The sequence below is a fragment of the Bacillus rossius genome, chromosome 15 (assembly GCF_032445375.1).
Source record: "Bacillus rossius redtenbacheri isolate Brsri chromosome 15, Brsri_v3, whole genome shotgun sequence".
Taxonomy (NCBI): Eukaryota; Metazoa; Arthropoda; class Insecta; order Phasmatodea; family Bacillidae; genus Bacillus; species Bacillus rossius.
In genome coordinates this window covers 9,453,811-9,472,053 of record NC_086342.1, presented here as the reverse complement: position 1 = coordinate 9,472,053, position 18,243 = coordinate 9,453,811, and the positions used below count along the sequence as shown (strand labels likewise).

At 35.6% G+C, this 18,243-nt stretch overlaps 1 protein-coding gene across 2 annotated transcripts in view; it reads right to left on the bottom strand.

The window, feature by feature from the left end:
- Positions 1-11,567, bottom strand: part of LOC134539232 (sialin-like) — a 29,136-nt gene extending 17,569 nt beyond the window's left edge. Inside the window, exons 1-4 of one of the 2 annotated variants that reach the window (XM_063381032.1) lie at positions 11,147-11,567; positions 7,675-7,907; positions 3,298-3,531; positions 559-643 (exon numbers count right to left, since the gene is read on the bottom strand). In XM_063381032.1, coding sequence (XP_063237102.1) covers positions 559-643; positions 3,298-3,531; positions 7,675-7,907; positions 11,147-11,159 — 565 coding nt within the window. In that variant the 5' untranslated portion in view covers positions 11,160-11,567. The remainder of the gene's footprint in view (positions 1-558; positions 644-3,297; positions 3,532-7,674; positions 7,908-11,146) is intronic. The other variant, XM_063381031.1, reaches the window with a different exon arrangement.
- Between the last annotated feature and the right edge of the window lie 6,676 nt (positions 11,568-18,243).

The following is an 18,243-nucleotide window of genomic DNA, read 5'->3' as shown; positions in this document are numbered from 1 at the left end:
AAAAAAAAAAGTAGACAATCTAAGCAGCATTACGAGCATTCCGTAGCATCACTGCTGCGTCATTTCTACCTCTTTCCTGCCGTCTCCCCTTCCAGCCGTTACAACCAACATATAATATGCTACATTACGTACCTATCCCCTCCCTTGCCGTGTTCCTATTCGACCACTAATGCATGCTTTGGAGTGGCGTCGCCGCTGATGCACTCTCCTCCTCTACCGGTTCCCCCACCACGTACCTGACTATTCCCCTCGTGCGATAGGAATCTTCGTAAAATTCGAAAATTGCAGCCCCCTTCAGCAAATAAGTTTCACTTCAAAAATGTAAAACGCATCGCGGCGCCCTGGGCGACTGCCCAGCTTGAAGCCGCCCCTGGCCGAGACAAACTTTGCCGAGGTTAAACGAATGAAACTGTATATCGGACCTGATACAGGCCAGACAGTTTTTGGTTCCACATTACAAAAAAAAAGTGCAAAGGAAAGAATAATTTTGCACACCGAAATTTCACAAAAGCATATACATACATACAAAATAAAAACTCTCATAAAATCTCAACTCACCCATGTACGCAGTCACAAACTTGCTTCTCTCGTTGGGCGGCACCCACGCTGCTGTCAGGTTGTGCATCGACGGCCAAGCGAAACCCTGCCCAAGAGTGGGTGCAATAAGTACACAATAACTACAAACACTGTGGAAAATTTGAAAAGTTTTAACTAATACATAAAATACATAAAATAAATTTAGAAGTGGAAAATCGAGTTCATTTTTGGACAATATCTGACAAAAGGGGTAGAAATGGGAAATGGTTTTTTGAAAAAACAGAAAAATCGCTGTAACTTCCATAATATGGAAAATATAACATTCGTTTGAACGTATTATAAATCATAGGAGTAATACCAAAATATTTTGTCTGAATAAGTTTTTTGATACGACCAGCCATAACTGCAAGGGGTTGAAAAAAACAAGGGTTGAAGGACAAAAAAAAATCATCCCTTCGTAGCCACAACATTAAATTCGTACAATTTATTTATTAAATTATATTTTTATCTAAAACTTTTGTCTGAAATAATTTTTGATTAGACAAACCATTGCTGCTAGGGGTTGAATAAACTCCCTTACTAGGTACATTATCAAATCTGTTCAAATTGTTTGTAAATCTTATAATCTTAATATATATAAATCTCGTGTCACAATGTTTGTCCTCAATGGACTCCTAAACCACTTAACCGATTTCGATGAAAATTGGCATTAATGTGTAATTTTTTCCAACTTGAGAGATAGGATAGTTTTTATTTCGATTAATGGTCTTAATCTGATAATTTTAGAGTTTTATAATGTGATGTATGTATGAGTTGGCAGAAAATCACCACGGCAACGGCTGTAGCATTGTTGATGCTTCATTCGTCTCCATGGCAACGACTATTTCATTGTTAGTGTAGTCCTCATCACTCATTAAATACAGACCACCAATTTTTAGATATATACAGGTAAATAACTATACACTGGTAGAACAAAGTCGGTCGGGATTTGAAAGTGATATAAATTATTCAAATTAAGAAGACAATTACTAACTACATCTGATTTCTAAAAAGGTCCAGTGAACTCTTTACCAAGTCAACCGATTTCGATGAAAATTGGCATTTATGTGTAATTGTTTCCAACTTGAGAGATAGGGTAGTTTTTATTTCGATTAATAGTCTTAATAATTTATAATTAATAATAAACTGATTATCAATGTTGATTGGTGTTTAAGCCCGGGAAACAGTGGGTACTTCGTTTCCATGACAACGTTGCGTGCTTGAGAGTCGGGAAACCATCGGTGCTATTCGTTTTTTCTTCGGTACATTACAAAGCATTGTATTAAGTTTTTGTCAAAATTAATTAATTTTCATTTTATTTCATTTATTATAACTGTAAATAGGAGATTTGGTCTCATTTTCCCCCCCATAAATACAACCGTGCGAAGCCGGGTCGGGCAACTAGTTTTTATCTAAAACTTTTGTTGGAAACAATTTTTGGTAAAACAAATTATTGTTGCAGGGGTTGAAAAAATAAACGGGTAGAATTTAAAAAATTCATAATTTCCGTACCATATACATATACACTATTACATCGGTTTTGTTTTGTTTTAAAACCTTAAATTATTATCTACTATTATTATCTCGTAAATGTTTCTTGCGATTTACAAGAACTAAAAATTATACACTTATCAAGATCTTACCATTTAAAGTATCTGAATAAATTGTAAATTACACCCGGCTAAACACTCGCGTACAATTAAATTAACCAGTGGGTTGTAGTCACAAGTATGAACATCCATTCTACGGAGAATCCTCGTCCCGTGGGGGGAAAGGGAAAGGGGGGAGAAAAAAACCCTTTTCCTTTCTGTAGTCAAGTCTCGGTCAGATGTGCAGATTTGCTGAACTTGAGCTCTTTGATGCTATAAATTTTCTGGTTCACACACATGACCGGCAGAAAGCGGGATGTTGTGTGGCTCTCGTTTTAACATGCTGAGAATTAAAATAACTAACATGATAAAAAAAAGCTGGTTTTGTTCAAAACAAAAAAAAGGTTGTTTAGTTTAAAAAAAAAAAACCTGGTTTTTGGCTTTTAATGTGACGTCTAATAAATCGATGAACGCCGGCTGCACGCACGAAAAAGTGTTCTGTAACGCAAATTGTCCCATTACGTTGTGTCCCGTTACGCTCATTGTACGCTTGCGCCGCATCTATCTCTCTTCCACTCGATTGGAACAACCATCGATTTGACTATTTCGAGGCATGTTAAACTTGAAAAACTCCCATCCGTTTCCTACTTTTCCCATCATCGTCCTATCCTCAACAGAATAACACAGATTGGAAGAAGTTAAATGGCAAACACGTACAAAAGTTACTGTTAAAATAATCTCTTAGTTAGAAGTAATGAAAATATCTGAATTAATGAGTGCAAATAAAAAAGTAAATTTATCAATTTAAATCGTAGATTTCATTTCGCTCCTTCTTTGCATCCATACAAAATAGTGATGATTCAATAAAAAATGATTCAAATTTCATTCGCAAAAGAATGCAATAATTTCATCGATGTTTTGTTGTGACGTTTGTCACGTTAAACCATCGTTCGTAAACCGACTTTACAGACGACCAATTTTTTTTTTTTTAAACATGGTTTTATTTTTTCTAATCCTGCCCCTGGGGTACTCCGAAGTTTGGAATCTCCACGTCCACTGGTTCAGGTCACCGCACGGAGGCACGGACGAGGGAACGAGAGAGCCAACAAGGGGGCGGACTGCGACGCCTCACCGCGACGACCCCCTGCAGGAAGCGCAGGGCGACGAGCAGGCGGAAGTCGGCCCGCGCCCCGAGCGGCACGAGGAAGCACAGCAGGCACGGCACCCAGTTGCTGAGGCCGAACACCAGCTTGGTGCCGAAGCGGCGCGCCAGCATTCCGCCGGGCACCTGGGTCAGCCAGTGGAACCAGAAGAAGGCTCCCAGCACCAGCCCCTGCTGGCGCTCGTCCCAGTCGAACCGCAGCCCCTGCGCACGGGAGGGGCACACTCTCTCGGAGCGAGGGCGGGCCCCGATCCACCCTTCGCCGTTTCAACGCGACCTGCGAGCTAGCGTCCTGGTGGGGGAGCTGAACTGTTGCCCCTTGGATGGGCAGCCCTTCAGGATTTTTCTGACAGTGGTTAATTTAGGTTAGGTTAGATTAGGTAAGGTTAGGTTAGGTTAGGTCAGGTCACTACAAACTAACCACTGTCAGAACAATCCTGAAGGGCTGCCCATCCAAGGGGCAACAATTCAGACAAGCTTTCAAAAAAAAACCACTGTCAGAAAAATCATGATGGGCTGCCCTTCCAAGGGGCAACAATTCAGATAACTTTTCAAAAACACCAATGTCAGAAAAATCCTGATGGGCTGCCCTTCCAAGGGGCAACAATTCAGACAAGCTTTTAAAAACACCACTGTCAGAAAAATCCTGATGGGCTGCCCTTCCAAGGGGCAACAATTCAGACAACTTTTCAAAAACACCACTGTCAGAAAAATCCTGATGGGCTGCCCATCCAAGGGGCAAGTTTTCAGGATTATTTAAACTCTTAAAGGAGTGTGTTTTCAGAAATTGGATGGGCTGCCCTTCCAGTCTCTGTACAAATAAACCACTGTCAGAAAAATCCTGAAGGGCTGCCATTCCAATGGGCAACAATTCAGTCGCCCCGTTCCAGTGATGTTGTTACATTCCAGGTCGGCCCAGCTGAGCAACCACGTTCATGATTCACTTGAAAATATTTATGATTTTTTTTTTCGAAGTCAGCCTTTTCACAAATGTTCGGATAAGTTATTCTAAGATTTTTCTGCTAGAATTTTTTAATAGAAGAAGAATTTTTTGCAGTCTTTTGTTTCATTATGATCAGTAACACATATACAAGACAAAAAATTTTTTAAAATAATTTAATAAGCAAATCTTAGCTCTGCTTCACATGACACGAAGCTTTGCATCAGAACCGAAGCTTCAAATAAAACGAATAGCAAATTTCCATGCTAAGTCAAATCGAACATTAAGAATTGTTTTGATTAATTCATTAGTTGAAGCTTCCCACAGGCCTACTATCAGGAAAAGTTTCGACACACATTCATAACATGCAAAATTGACTACAAAATTTTTTCTGCCCAATATACAGTTAGCACTTTTAACATTTCCATCAATGCTACGTAACCAGCAGTGCCAGTCCGACAAAAGATAACAAATGTATTTGTTTGATATAACTTTGAAATTATACATTAATCAATTGGATCAAATTAGACTATAGATATTTCATTACACCTCAAAATAATGCACAGTTGTTTACATCCTTAACGTTAAATTAATGTTAGTAATATCGGATACGAATCATTGATTAAAATACATTTGGTTTTAAGATCTTAAGTTACTGCATAGTACAAAAAATTACTGACAGATACTGTTTTGTGATCAGTATTGACAATATCCCTGTGTTTTCTAGGTTTTAAAATTTTTTTATTTATTTTTTATTTTTATATATATATTCTTCCCAGCCTGCTGCAACCTTGCTCATGCACGTGAGTGTTGGGATCGAACCCGTGACCCCCGCTACATTAGCGCGACACGCTAGCTTTCACGGCCACAGAAGACTACAAGATAGATCTTTAAATGTATCATACAATGGGGTTATTTTGATTTAATACAATTTCCCGAACAAACACCATTGCAGTTCTGCACTGTTTGTCACGGGAAACCTACCGGGTTAGTTGATGCTGTCATCCTTGTGCTGTCCACAACATCTGTCTATCTACCTTGTTGTGTTTGTACGTTTGCTGCATTATCCAGGTTTCGTTGACTGCTTGCATTTACTGTTATTGTTGAAACTATCTTGTCGTCGCTATCCCACTGTGTGTGTCTGTGCTGTTATTATTTTTTTCACAACTAAAATTATAAACCTAAAAAGTAACATTAATCTAAATATAGATTTACACTCCCTTCTTGGTTCCTTATTATTAAGAAGAGAAATATTAGATGCATTATTTGTACACAATTGTTACAAAAATACAATTAATTGTAATTATTTTCTTCACAATACTGGAATTAGAATACCTACTTACAATAGTCGTAAGCAATCTTTAATTTGTACGTTAAGTAAAACAAATGATCTATTATTCAGAATCACTAAAACTTACAATAAATATGCAAGGTTCTTTCCTGTATTAGATAGCAACATAAAATTTAAAAAAATACAACTATACCTAACTTAATTTTTTTTATTTCCTACATTATCTATATATAAAAATTTAGCTTCCGTATGTATTTGGCCGCAAAACTCGGAAAGTATACGATGGGTTGGATTGAAATTTTTACAGAACATTGCATCTTAACAGAAGAGTGTTTATATGAAATAAAAGTTTGGGAAAATCCACCGGAAAAGTCGGAAAAAAAAGTTTCTATAACTAAATATCATGGTCACCCAACATAGTTGTGACCACGCTCGACGATGCTGTACCATTTTGTCGAAGTTCAAGCACATCAGGCTACTCGACCATTGTGCCTTGACGACTATATTTTACACAAATATATATATATATATATTTCAAGAAAGAATAAAAAACTTTATTTAATTTGAAAGTATATTCTTTCGACTCTATTGATAAAAATACGTTTAAATTAAAAAATATTCAAATTTTTGGAGCACAGTAAAAAAAATGCATTTAACCACGAATATGCGAGTTAAACTTCAGAACGATCCAACAGCAGTCATATTTTCAAGACAATTGATTGAAGTTGGTAACGGCACTGTACCTACAAATCCAGAAACAGGAAAAATCAGCTTATCATCTGATTTATGCAACATCGTAGATTCAAAAGAGGAATTAGTAGACAAGGTATTCCAAAACATCGAAACAAAATTCAAAAATCATGCATGGTTGAGCGAAAGAGCCATTCTAGCGGCTAAAAATGTTGACGTACACGATATGAACAAAAGTATTATAAACAGAATCGAAGGTGAAACAATGACATACAAATCTATTGATTCAGTAGTGCACCAAAATGAAGCAGTGAACTTTCCAACGGAATTTCTCAATTCACTCGATGTTCCAGGATTACCACCACATATTTTGAATTTGAAAATTGGTGTGCCAATTATATTGCTTCGAAATATCTGTCAGCCTAAATTATGTAATGGTACACGATTAGTAGTTAAAAAATTAATGGATAATCTTATTAAAGCAACAATTTTGATTGGACTTCATAAAGGTGAAGACGTATTACTTCCACGAATGCCACTTATTCCGACAGATATGGCGTTCGAGTTCAAACGACTTCAATTTCCAATACACCTTGCGTTCGCTATGACCATCAATAAAGCACAAGGACAATCTTTGCAAGTGTGCGGTTTGAATTTAGAAAATGAATGCTTCTCTCATGGACAGTTATATGTCGGGTGCTCCAGAGTCGGTAAACCATCTGATCTATATGTTTATGCAAAAAATGGGAAAACAAGGAATGTAGTCCTTCCATTAGCTTTACAATAAAAATATTTAAGCCAAACACATTTTTATTTCTTCTATTACATTCCACAGCCATGCACAGTAAAATATTAAATTAAACAATGAATTAATATTAAACTGTGCCACAGCAAAGCGTGGCCGGGTTTAGCTAGTAAATTATAAATTTGTAAAGAAATTATTTACTAGTTGTTAAATGTTGCATGTTGTGTGTATTGTTTTTGTTTTGTTGTCTTGCATTTTGTATTGTTTTGTTCTGTCTGCATGTATCTGTGTTGTTTGTATCGTGCCTAACACCCAAGGCCATAAGCTGTAGGTAGGCATGCAACAAATATTAAATAAATAAAAATAAATAAATAAATAAATAAATAAATAAATAAATTCCTTCCTCGGAATTCTTGTGCTGTCTGATATTTAAGTTAGAATGTGTTCGTCTGTGTTACGTTGTTGTGTTGTCCATGATACCTGTTTAGGTTCATCGTTGTTTGACGTAGCCGATTTCGGCTTGTTCTACGCTGGTTTCATGTTTTCAAATTTTATTTCTTAATTTGCATACTTGAAATTTTTTTTTTTCCCACGACAAACAGCGGAAAACTGGAACGGCGCATTTGCGAGAAATCGTAATTAAATTCGTAACGGTTGATTCGGGCGTCGGGTCGGCCGTACCTCCTCGTCGTCCCGCGAGGCGGCAGTCGAGTTGCCGTCGCCGGAGAGGTTGGCGGCAGCGGGCCGGGCCGCGAAGCACTCGCTGACGTGGACGCCCGCGTCGCCGGCCTTGCCGAGCCGCGGCAGCACCATCGACACGATGGCGATGTTGATGTTGACCCGCAGCATGTAGTTGATGGAGAAGCCGAAGAACACCACGTACCACAGCACACTGCTGACTCTCGGCCTGCAGCCTTCAGGGGGAGGGAGGGGGGGGAGGCTCACTTTCGCGACGTGCGGTCGCGCAACGGCAAACGTTGTGATCAGATCTTTAAATCCTCACACACAGTCAAAACTCGATGACACAAACCCGAACGGACCATAATTTTGTCACTTTGCAATAATTAGGATTGCATTAACCAAACTACTAAAAATTATAATCACAACTTTTATATATAATTTCTAAATCATATTCAAATAAAGTTAAAATTAACACACCTAAAATATATAAGGAAAATTTAACACTATTTTATTTAGCAAAAAAAAAATGTTCTTTTTATTTAGGGATTGTAAAATTAAATCTGTGGATCAAAAAAAATTTATTATACAAATTTTTACAGGATTGATAGCAGAAGAATAAGGAAAACATTTATAAACTACCTACAAAATGACATACCACCATTTTGGAAGAATATGTACTTTCTAACCTTTTTTTCCTCCGATCTACACTGAACAAAAGCAATGCCACCAGGATTATTTTAGGTGAAACCTCACATATTTTCTTTATCTTATCCTGGAATATACGTATTTACCATCCTTTACCACATAAAATTATATACATTTGTAAAAAAATAATTTGTGTTATATACTTTTGTACTAAACAAATTACTTATAACTATACCTCCTAAGTAATTTGTAGGGACTGTGAACATTGTTCGTATTAATGAATTTTTTGTATTAACAGGGTTTTTATTAATGAGGTTTAATTGTACCATCAAATCCTTAGTATTTGAAAGATTCAATATTCGAGGAAAAAAGATATGAAGAAAAATATTATTGGAAATTAAGTCAATTAAAAAAATTCAACACTGATAACCTCTGAAATTTACTAGGTAAATTGTTTTCTTCATAGCTATCCTGTAACCATTCCCCAAGATATTGTACTTTTTACATGTGCTTATATAAATATAATTACAAGCATTGATTCTGGAAACTTTGTTCATGAATTAAACATTTGCAGAGTTAACAACATAGTTAATATTTTTAACTTCTTTAATATTATTTTATTTTGGACCCTTGAGACTTTCTTGGGGTATATTCGAGGTACTCTTTGGGAGGATTCAAATTCAAGATTTTGATTAGAGAAAATTAGGATTTGACCCATTGCTAGTTATGATGCATTCCGTCGCTTGTTTACAGAAACTGTATTCATCTAAATTACCATACCTTCCTTTCGTTCGACAGCAAGCCAATCAATTTCGATCACATTCACGACTATTCTTTGATTCCCTACCGTATCTAAGCTACATTACTGAACCTTCCTTTCAATAGCAAGTCATAAATCACTTTTAATCATGCTCACTACAATTCATTGATCAGTATTCGTATATCACCGACCTCACACCAATCACCTTGCTCGCAAAGCACTATAAACTGATAAAACAAATGATTGCAAAAGGATTTGACATGGTATAGCCAGCGTGATTTGGATAGGACAACAATTGAGCAGTGGCAATATGAACGATTGTTTGTTGTTGTTGTACGTAATGAACATGTATCAATGGAGAATAACAGTACAAAAATTAGTACACATAACTTAAGTACTGAATACATTAACTATGAAGACTTAATTAAGATACGCACACAGTTTTTATCTTTATTGCCTTTCGAAATGGCTTCTCAATGCTGCTTTAGGAAAATTATTATTTAGTGTTTTTCCCCGTCAATCATTGGGGACCTTTACACTCGCTTTAATCTCTTTTAATTTCAAATCGGAAATGATTGATGTGCAACAGCCTAGGAAATATCTTCATATTTCTATCCGACTGTATCACGGGACATACGGTTAACGTGGGGACTAAACAACTTGGTGCCCATAAACCAGGTACGAATTGCCCGAGAGACCGGGGTCTAACTTACGACCTATGCTTCACCACACAAGTGCGATACGTCCGCTGAATTTCTTCAAACAATTCCCCTCCTGCTTTAATTCTCCTCAGATTACCTAGTACAATTAGAGTATCAAATAAACTCGATCAAGCATAGTACAATGCATCTAAGAACATTAATGACACTTTGCAAAGTGATCACTTCCAATCATTAACACTTTAAAACTTTAAACTGCTCATCACCCTATATTTTCAGTCGGATAAGATGCAAAAAAAGCTATGTTTAAGTTAGAATTATAAGAAGTATTGGACAGAAATGATTGTCCGATAATGATTCCAAGTGTTCATAAGTTCCGTTCATAAGTTCCGGAATGCACGCTATACTTTAAGTGTATAATTTACATTTTTTTTTTTTCCAGATTTCTCTCTCATGGTGTACATTTATGATTTTTTGTCTAGATTAAAATCAATGAGATTTTTTACCAATCACAAACAGAGATAAATCAGACACTGCCATTCAACTATTGATAGTTATGTTAATATCATCCAGTACATTACCAGTTAATAATAACTTTCATTGGGGCGAAAATGCTCCTTCTCCAAACCCCAACCATTATTGATGCACTCATCAGTCCTGCTGTGTTATCCAATTTTATTTATAAAAAAATCTATTTATATTTCTCCTGCATGCAGTAGGGTAGCTTAAAATATATCTTTCATAGCTATAATTACAACTGAAAAAAAAGAAAAATTCAGACACCGGGTTTCATGTTGACTAAAATTCTTTCTTGTCATTGCAGCTAAAACCAATTTCCACTTATCATGTTTGTGTGATTACATGAACTTTGCCTTCTCTAATTAATGTTTGATTCTGCAACGACTGTCATCTGCAATCACTTGGCCGGCAAACAAATGAGCGGTCAGTCTGACAACACACTGCAGTGAGTCAGCTACAGTCGGGCAGAGTGAAGGCAAACAAAATAATCTTTTCCTGCTCTCATCTCTCACATACAGTGAAGCAGTGATGGTTGTGTGTCTCCAAGGTATCACGACCCTACACTGATGTGAATGAAGTTGAGTTTTCTTTACATGTTTAGCTTGAAAGTCACAGATATACTTCATTGGCATACACTTAAAAGAAATTTCACCGTCACAAATTGCATCATGCAAGCAATCTTGCAAAAACAGCAAAATTAATTTTTCTTAGCATAAAATTAAGGGGTGTTTGAACTTTTTTTCCTACATAAATCGTTTTATTTAAAACAGAAACATTTCCTGTTTCAAACCTTTTAGTTTATACATGCACATATTTATCATGAAAAATTTTAACAGGTTACAAAATTAAATAAAAGTTGCCTATGTTTACATAAATATTATATTCTTACCACTTAAAGCCATTGCTAGCAGCAGAACTCTCTCCTATCCCTGAAGCTGCTCACGTACAGGAGCGAAGGTTAGTGGCTTCATGAGCCTCGCTCTCTCCTTATCAGAACGAAAATAGTCGCTTAATTGTTGGTCCAAACTCTGCTCATATGTACACAGAGCTCGTATCAAGTCTGTAACGGCAATATCGAAATGAAGGTGTTCACGTGCGTGGGCATGGTGGTTAGGGGAGGAGGGGGACAGGTAGATGCTTAAGTAGAACAAGGAGGGCAATAACACATCACCTCTTGTCTTGATATCTCCCCCCCCCCCTTCTCTTTCTACTCCTTCCTATCACGCTCTTTAAGCGATTACAACGTCCTACGAGATTATACCTATCTGATGCGTTTCGTGACCCTCTTATCTGGGCGAAGTGAATTCATCTTTATCGGAACACAGCTGACTGGTTGTAAAACAGAGATTATGTTTGATAGAGAGCCACTTACGTACAAAAACATTTCTTACAAGTCATTGTTATCTGGCATAAAAGTTCATTTGCTTCTGCTTTTACGTAAAATTTTAATGCAGTTGAAAGTCCACAAGGATACGTGTGTTAGCTGAGTCATAAACAAGTACATACTGCTAGTACGTACTAAAATGAGACATTAACATGATTGTACCATTGGTATCAACTAAGCAATCTAGAAGATACAGGAACTTGCACATTAGCGTTGGTAGCAATGGATTCTGTTAGCTACATGGTGAAAAAGGAAAAAATTAGTTAACAACTGTGATTTCGGTTTTGTGGCATGACCATGCTTGTAGAAGCAGTCAAGAAAATATAAGTCTCCCCACACACGATTAGTCCAAGCTGACAGTTCAGACATCCCAGTCGGAACTTAACAGTCAGAACTGCAGCGTGTGGATTGATCAGTCGGAGCTGACAGACTAACCAACTGATGGCTTCCCATCAAACCCGACTCTAGGTCCTCAGTCCGAACTGGTGTGTGTGGAAACAGAGTTCAGCCAGTCCAAACCGTCAGTCCATCAGCTAAGTGTCATGGCAGACATCTTTGTTTGTACTATTTGGTAGCTTTGCTTCTTTTTTTTCTAACCGAAAGTGCAACCGCAAACTGCAACATCCAAAGTTGCTTCCATATTCTACGATGAAACGATACTTCCAACAGCAACAGCAACAGCAACCACAAAACTGCTCGTGTGTGGGAAAGGCTTCAGTTCAGTCCAAACTGTCAGTTAGGACTGAGCAGTCCAAACTGAGCCCCTGGACTCATCCTCTAAATGCACTTAGGTTGGCCCAATTAACTGAAAATGAATATGTCTCAGTACAAAATTTTTCGTTACTACCATAAAATGACTTGTTTATATGTGGCCAAAATTATTGTAAATATTTATATCCCCCTGCATTACAAAAAATAATTTTTATTTTCAGTAGATGCAGCATGCAATTCTCTGGGTATGACTTGCAAGTATAAATAATGAATTGATATTAAGAGACAAACATAAAGGTTCCTTGTAAAAAATTCCAACGAAAGTTCCAAACATGCTAGCTATTTCGGAATGCTAAAAATATATAAATAACACATACATGCTACGCTTATAATACGATTCAAGAGCTTAGTGACCTACTGAGGAATGGTTCATCACTTGTAGAAAATATTGCATCATGAAATTGAATAAAGTCACAATTTTATATATCTAGTTACAGCGAGTGTAAGTATAGGTATTTTACCAAACATCTATGCATTTTTTTTTGCGTTGAAATTCACACAGTTTGATACATTACCTTCGTCATTTTGTGGACGCAAGCATCCAGAACCTTGGCTGGCTGACATTTCCTTCGCCGTCGCTCTAGCTGTGCCTCGCCTCGTGACACAGTCCAAAGAAAGAATGGTTTAGTCATTAGCATCGAAACTACTTTGTTTACAGACACAGGGAGGCAGTTAAGAGGGAGAATGTCCATCTTTAGAAAGCAAAAGTAGGTCTTGATTGCCACTCAACCCAAGAAAAATTTACTCAAATCTACTCTTCAACAGTAAACACTGCAATAGACTAATACATAATTATTTTTTTTTATAAAAAAATCAGAATTATTGATTGGGAGTGATGGATGCAGCAATTGGAAACTTCCCTGAAAAGTCCTTGAAACTGTTTTAGTTGCAGCTTTTTTCTTCACTTACTCTCAATAATATACGTAGCATTGTTTCATGAACACATTTAAGTGTCTCACCACAAATTGTTGAAGCAGTTGATCAACATATCTGTGCTTCATATGTATCTATTATTACATGCGTTTTAATTTTTTAAGATGATAAAGATAAAACCTACTACTTTTAATGATTAAATCTGCTTTTTTATACACCATAAAATCTTGGCTCTACTTAGCTCATTTCCTTGTCATTACTACCATTTAAAGGCTGATCTTGTAAATTTATCACACTAGCTCCCTTGCACTTAATTGTTTGTCTACAATTTTTTAAACAGATTTTTCCCCCCCAAGGGTTAGCTAATAGCTAGGGAAAAAATTATATGATGAATTGCGATAAAATATAAATAACACCAAAAAGCACGCCAAGGAAACCATATAACACCAAAATGCAACAAAAATAATTAAATTAATTAGCATACTTATCAAAACTAAACTCAAATTACAAAAAATAATCTTTTAATATATTAAATTAAATGAATATAAATTATTCAGCATAAAGTTAGTGCCAAAATATATGTAATTAAGAAATTGGGGGAAATGTGTGTTATTTTCTTCTTATTTTTACATATATTATTCAAACACACATATTATACTTTCTGATTTATTTGTATGGTTCCCAGAAGTTTGACATGCTTATTACAAATTATTACAATGTAAAAGTTTATCCTGTATCAGTCATGACACTGTTTTAGTTAAGTTAAGTATCATTGAACAAGTGTTGCATTTGTTTATGAACAAACAGAGCTCATAAAAAATAAAAACAATGACACCGAAATATCCTGTTTCAAAAAACGAAACTGGCCTAAAAATACAACCATATAATCTTGTCTCTACTAATAGCGGTAAGAAGACATGCAAGTGTTCATAATTAAAATCACTAGCTTGACTTTTTATAGCTAAAATATTTTTATTCATTGCAATACATATTTGGTGAGAAAATTTAATGCTAGAAAGCTACAGGAATAATTTCCTACGGAAATTCCTAAATTAATATTAATAACAAAAAAAAAAGTCGGGAGCAACTTGGAGTGGGACACAGAGGCTTGTTAAAAGGTAGTATCACACTGTATTTTACTTCTGTATTTTTGTGTTATTGGTGTGGATTTATAATTAATTAATAAACAGTTCTGTGGAGTAATTAATCACAAGTAAATCAATCTACCTGTAAAAATTACTTTTTACATACGTACTCTAGTCAGAAATTGTTACAATTTTTCAATGTTTAATTGTTTACTTGCAATCTTTGGTTAATGAGTAATTTTATTTTGACCTCCCCATGTCCCTATCCATCAGGAAGCATATGATTCAAAACTTAATAAAAAAAATATCATTATTTATTTTGCAATCATTTATAAATATGTATCAAAATATGCGGTTTCACCAATGACCTCAAAAATTGTGATTTCAGGATTTTCAGAAACCAATTTTTTTTTATATTTATGAACGTTTTCTAAAAGTAAAATGTTTTACAATAACGTCTACGTACAAACTGTTAATTCAAAGCTGCACACTACATGACTACATTCCCTTGGTTCTCTTGCTAGGGTTAAAAAACAAACTGGCCATTAAAGTTTCTTTTTCAAATAAAAGAAACCCACTGAGTTGATGAAATCTTTACGTATATGCTGTCAAATATAATCTTATAATGGAGTCAATTTCAACAGTGTCGACACAAACCTTTAATAAAATGTCTCTGACTTTCCATCACTAAAATAACAGAACTCCCTGACTTTTTTTTTATTATTATGCATGCATATTTTGCAATATTATGAATGAAATTAAGGAAATTAAATTTCTACCATCCCCATAGCTGGCTTAGTTCAAAGAGAACCTTGCCTATCTCATATTACAGTTTGTATGACTACGCACTAAAAAAATACAATCTGGAAAGAGAAAAAAAAACCTTTCAATGGGTCATAAAAAAGCATGACTTCTCAAACTATATCTCGGTTACTAATGTTCATCTCAAGCAAAGGGGGAAAAAAAAAAACTGTTTTTGAAGAACACCAAAATGTCTTGTTTAAAAGAATTGCCTGATAATGAATGCAATAATATACCACAGCTCCTCAGTTAATTAAACATTTAAGTCTTTCTTCATGTATGGTAACATCTCTTAATGTAAACAGGTTTTATTCTACTTCTAATGAAACAATGTAATAGTATTACAAAAAAAAATTTAATATTGCATATGATTTATTTCAAGTGTAAATAATTTTCTTTAAATATTTTTTAACACTGACACTAACACTGTTTAATACTGAGCATTTTTACCCTACTGCTTCACACATTTTGTTGAACATAGATATGAACTACAAAATTTACCGAAAACATTTGCCCAAAAGAACAATTTATACATTAAACAAATTCATGCATACACGCAATGAACCCCACACAATACAACTAAAAAAATTATGCATGTACATATATGAAAAGAATACTTCACAATTGTTTCAAACGTTGCATCTGAATCACACCCACAAATTTTTTGAAATTGCATACATCTATGATAATTTCTTATGTTCTGTTCCATATCATTTCAGAGATGAGAAGTTTTAACGACGGAGTGTTTATTTATATTTGTGGATGGGCATAGGCAATTCATTGTTCGACTAGGAAGGAATGCCTTTGGTCAGCAAAGGCAGAGCTGGCCTGCTAAATTTCCCAGTGTCCTCTCCACTTTAAGGAAAAAAATTAAGTGTCCCCTTAGCAGAACAAAAATGGAACCTTCTCGGCTGGCTTCCTGGCTTCACCAATAACCACGAATGCAGTAAATCCCTTTTATGAAGTTTCTCAAAGTACTTAGAAAATATAGACTTATTAACAGAGGAAATCTTGATGTACTTGAAGGCCCAGTGCAAAAATTTTTAAATTTTTTTATTCAGGAAATTTTCTTAAGAGGGATCTACTGTAACCATCAAATAGCACTAGTAAAAAATCCTTGCTTAATATGTGGCCTAAGTACTACCAAACTGACATGAAATTGGAGAGGTATTTTTAAAATGCATGAATGCATACAGCTGATGATAAAAATAAATAAGCATATGTTTAGAAATTCATAGTTTGCTTGGATCTTCCAAATCACACAAAAATCTTCCAGCTACGGTCTGCACTCAATCTGGATTTCTTCCGCTCAACTCATTCTTTTCATCCAACGTCGAAGTAGCTGCTACTGTTTGGATTTTTTCAGGTCCTTGGTTGAAGATGTGAAAATATCAATGTGTTATTTTAATTTTTTTTTCTAATTTTAATGTTCATGTATAATTTTTTCTTGCGAAAGACAGGTTTTAAATATCACTACACTGCATTAATATTTCTTGGGTACTATTCCCGTTAAAACTATATTGATGTTCAATAATGTGCCAAAATGGATAATACCACACCACTGTGGTCCCAAACATGTGAGATTAAAGAGCCTTTATTTAGTAAACCCGGGATCACACAGAAGAAAACGAAATTGAACATGACATCTTAGTTATAAAAAAACTGTGAGCGAGTCTTTCGATACTAGCAAAAAATGTGCAACATCTAACCTCTGTATCGTTTTCTCATGTTGCAAATACACTAATAATTCAAAAACCAAAGTTAAAGTGTAGAATTCTTAAAAAATAATGCAGAGTGTGATAAACTTACAAAACTTGAGTTATCAACTAATTTGATCTGCGTGAATTAAACAGTTAATATGTACTATGAAGTTTTATTCTGACTTTGTGAACTTTGCCACAGACGGCAGCACCGTTGTTACATATTTCCATACCATGGGACTTCATTCCATTCAGGAAACTACAATTCCTAGCAAATGCCGTGAGCAGAGAGCTAAGATGAATCACATCAAAAATAGCTTGGGCAGTAGGAAAGTTAGCGTTAACGGCCTTGTCACTCACGGAGTTCCGAGAAAATTGTGTTGTATTTACACACATGAGCCAGCACGCACACAGGTGTCAGATAAAACTCCACCATTGTTTCTGCTGCGAACATTACCTAACCCAAGGGCAGAGTGGTTGTTGCCAAGAGTTGGAAACAAGCGTCGCGGAGAGACAAACAACAGCCAACTGCTCCCAAGGGAACGGCAAATCATTTCAGGTTGCATGTCAAACAACATCTGAAAACCTACAGTCCGTCCCAGTCAGGGTCAACATGGATGGGATGAGATGAGGAAAGTTTGAAGAGTTGGTAGCCCTGCGTGAAGCTTCAACTGAGCAAATCAACCGATGCTCTTTTTACTATCCAATTTGACTTCACCAGGAAAGTTGCTATTCATTTTAATTTGAAACTTCGGTTGTGGTGCAAAGTTTCGCACCTGATGTGACACTTCGCTATTGTTGCAAAGCTTTAAAACTACGGAAGCCTAAGATTCACTAGTAAAAATATTTAGTTTTTTTTTTGTGTTGTATATGTTATGCTTGAATAAAGTTGAACATAAAAAAAAATCAAAACGTGGGACTCCATTTGCTTTTATAAATGCTCAATACTAACATTATGCATGGTTATTTTATAATTTTTATTGAATATCACACATAGGGCATAACTGGTTAATCACTAAATCAGTTTGAACATTACAACGTTACACAATTTTTTTTTTTTACTTCAATCTTTCATTTTATAAGATAAGTGTAATATGGCTTCAACAAGAACAATATTCGCAATTCGATTCAACTAGGTGATTATTTTAAAAATTCAATTTGAATTTGCTTTACTTCAAAAAAACTACTATTCACACAGCTAGTGAAGAGTGAGGGGATAGTTGGAGCAGAAACAGAAAAATGCTGGGAGAAAAATTCAATCCTGGAAGAGAAGAAATCCCAACTCAAAGCAATAATTTGCCCCAAAGCAGTTGGTAATATTAAATACCACAGGAATAAGATTTTAAGGTGAATTGCGTTAAAACCAAAATGA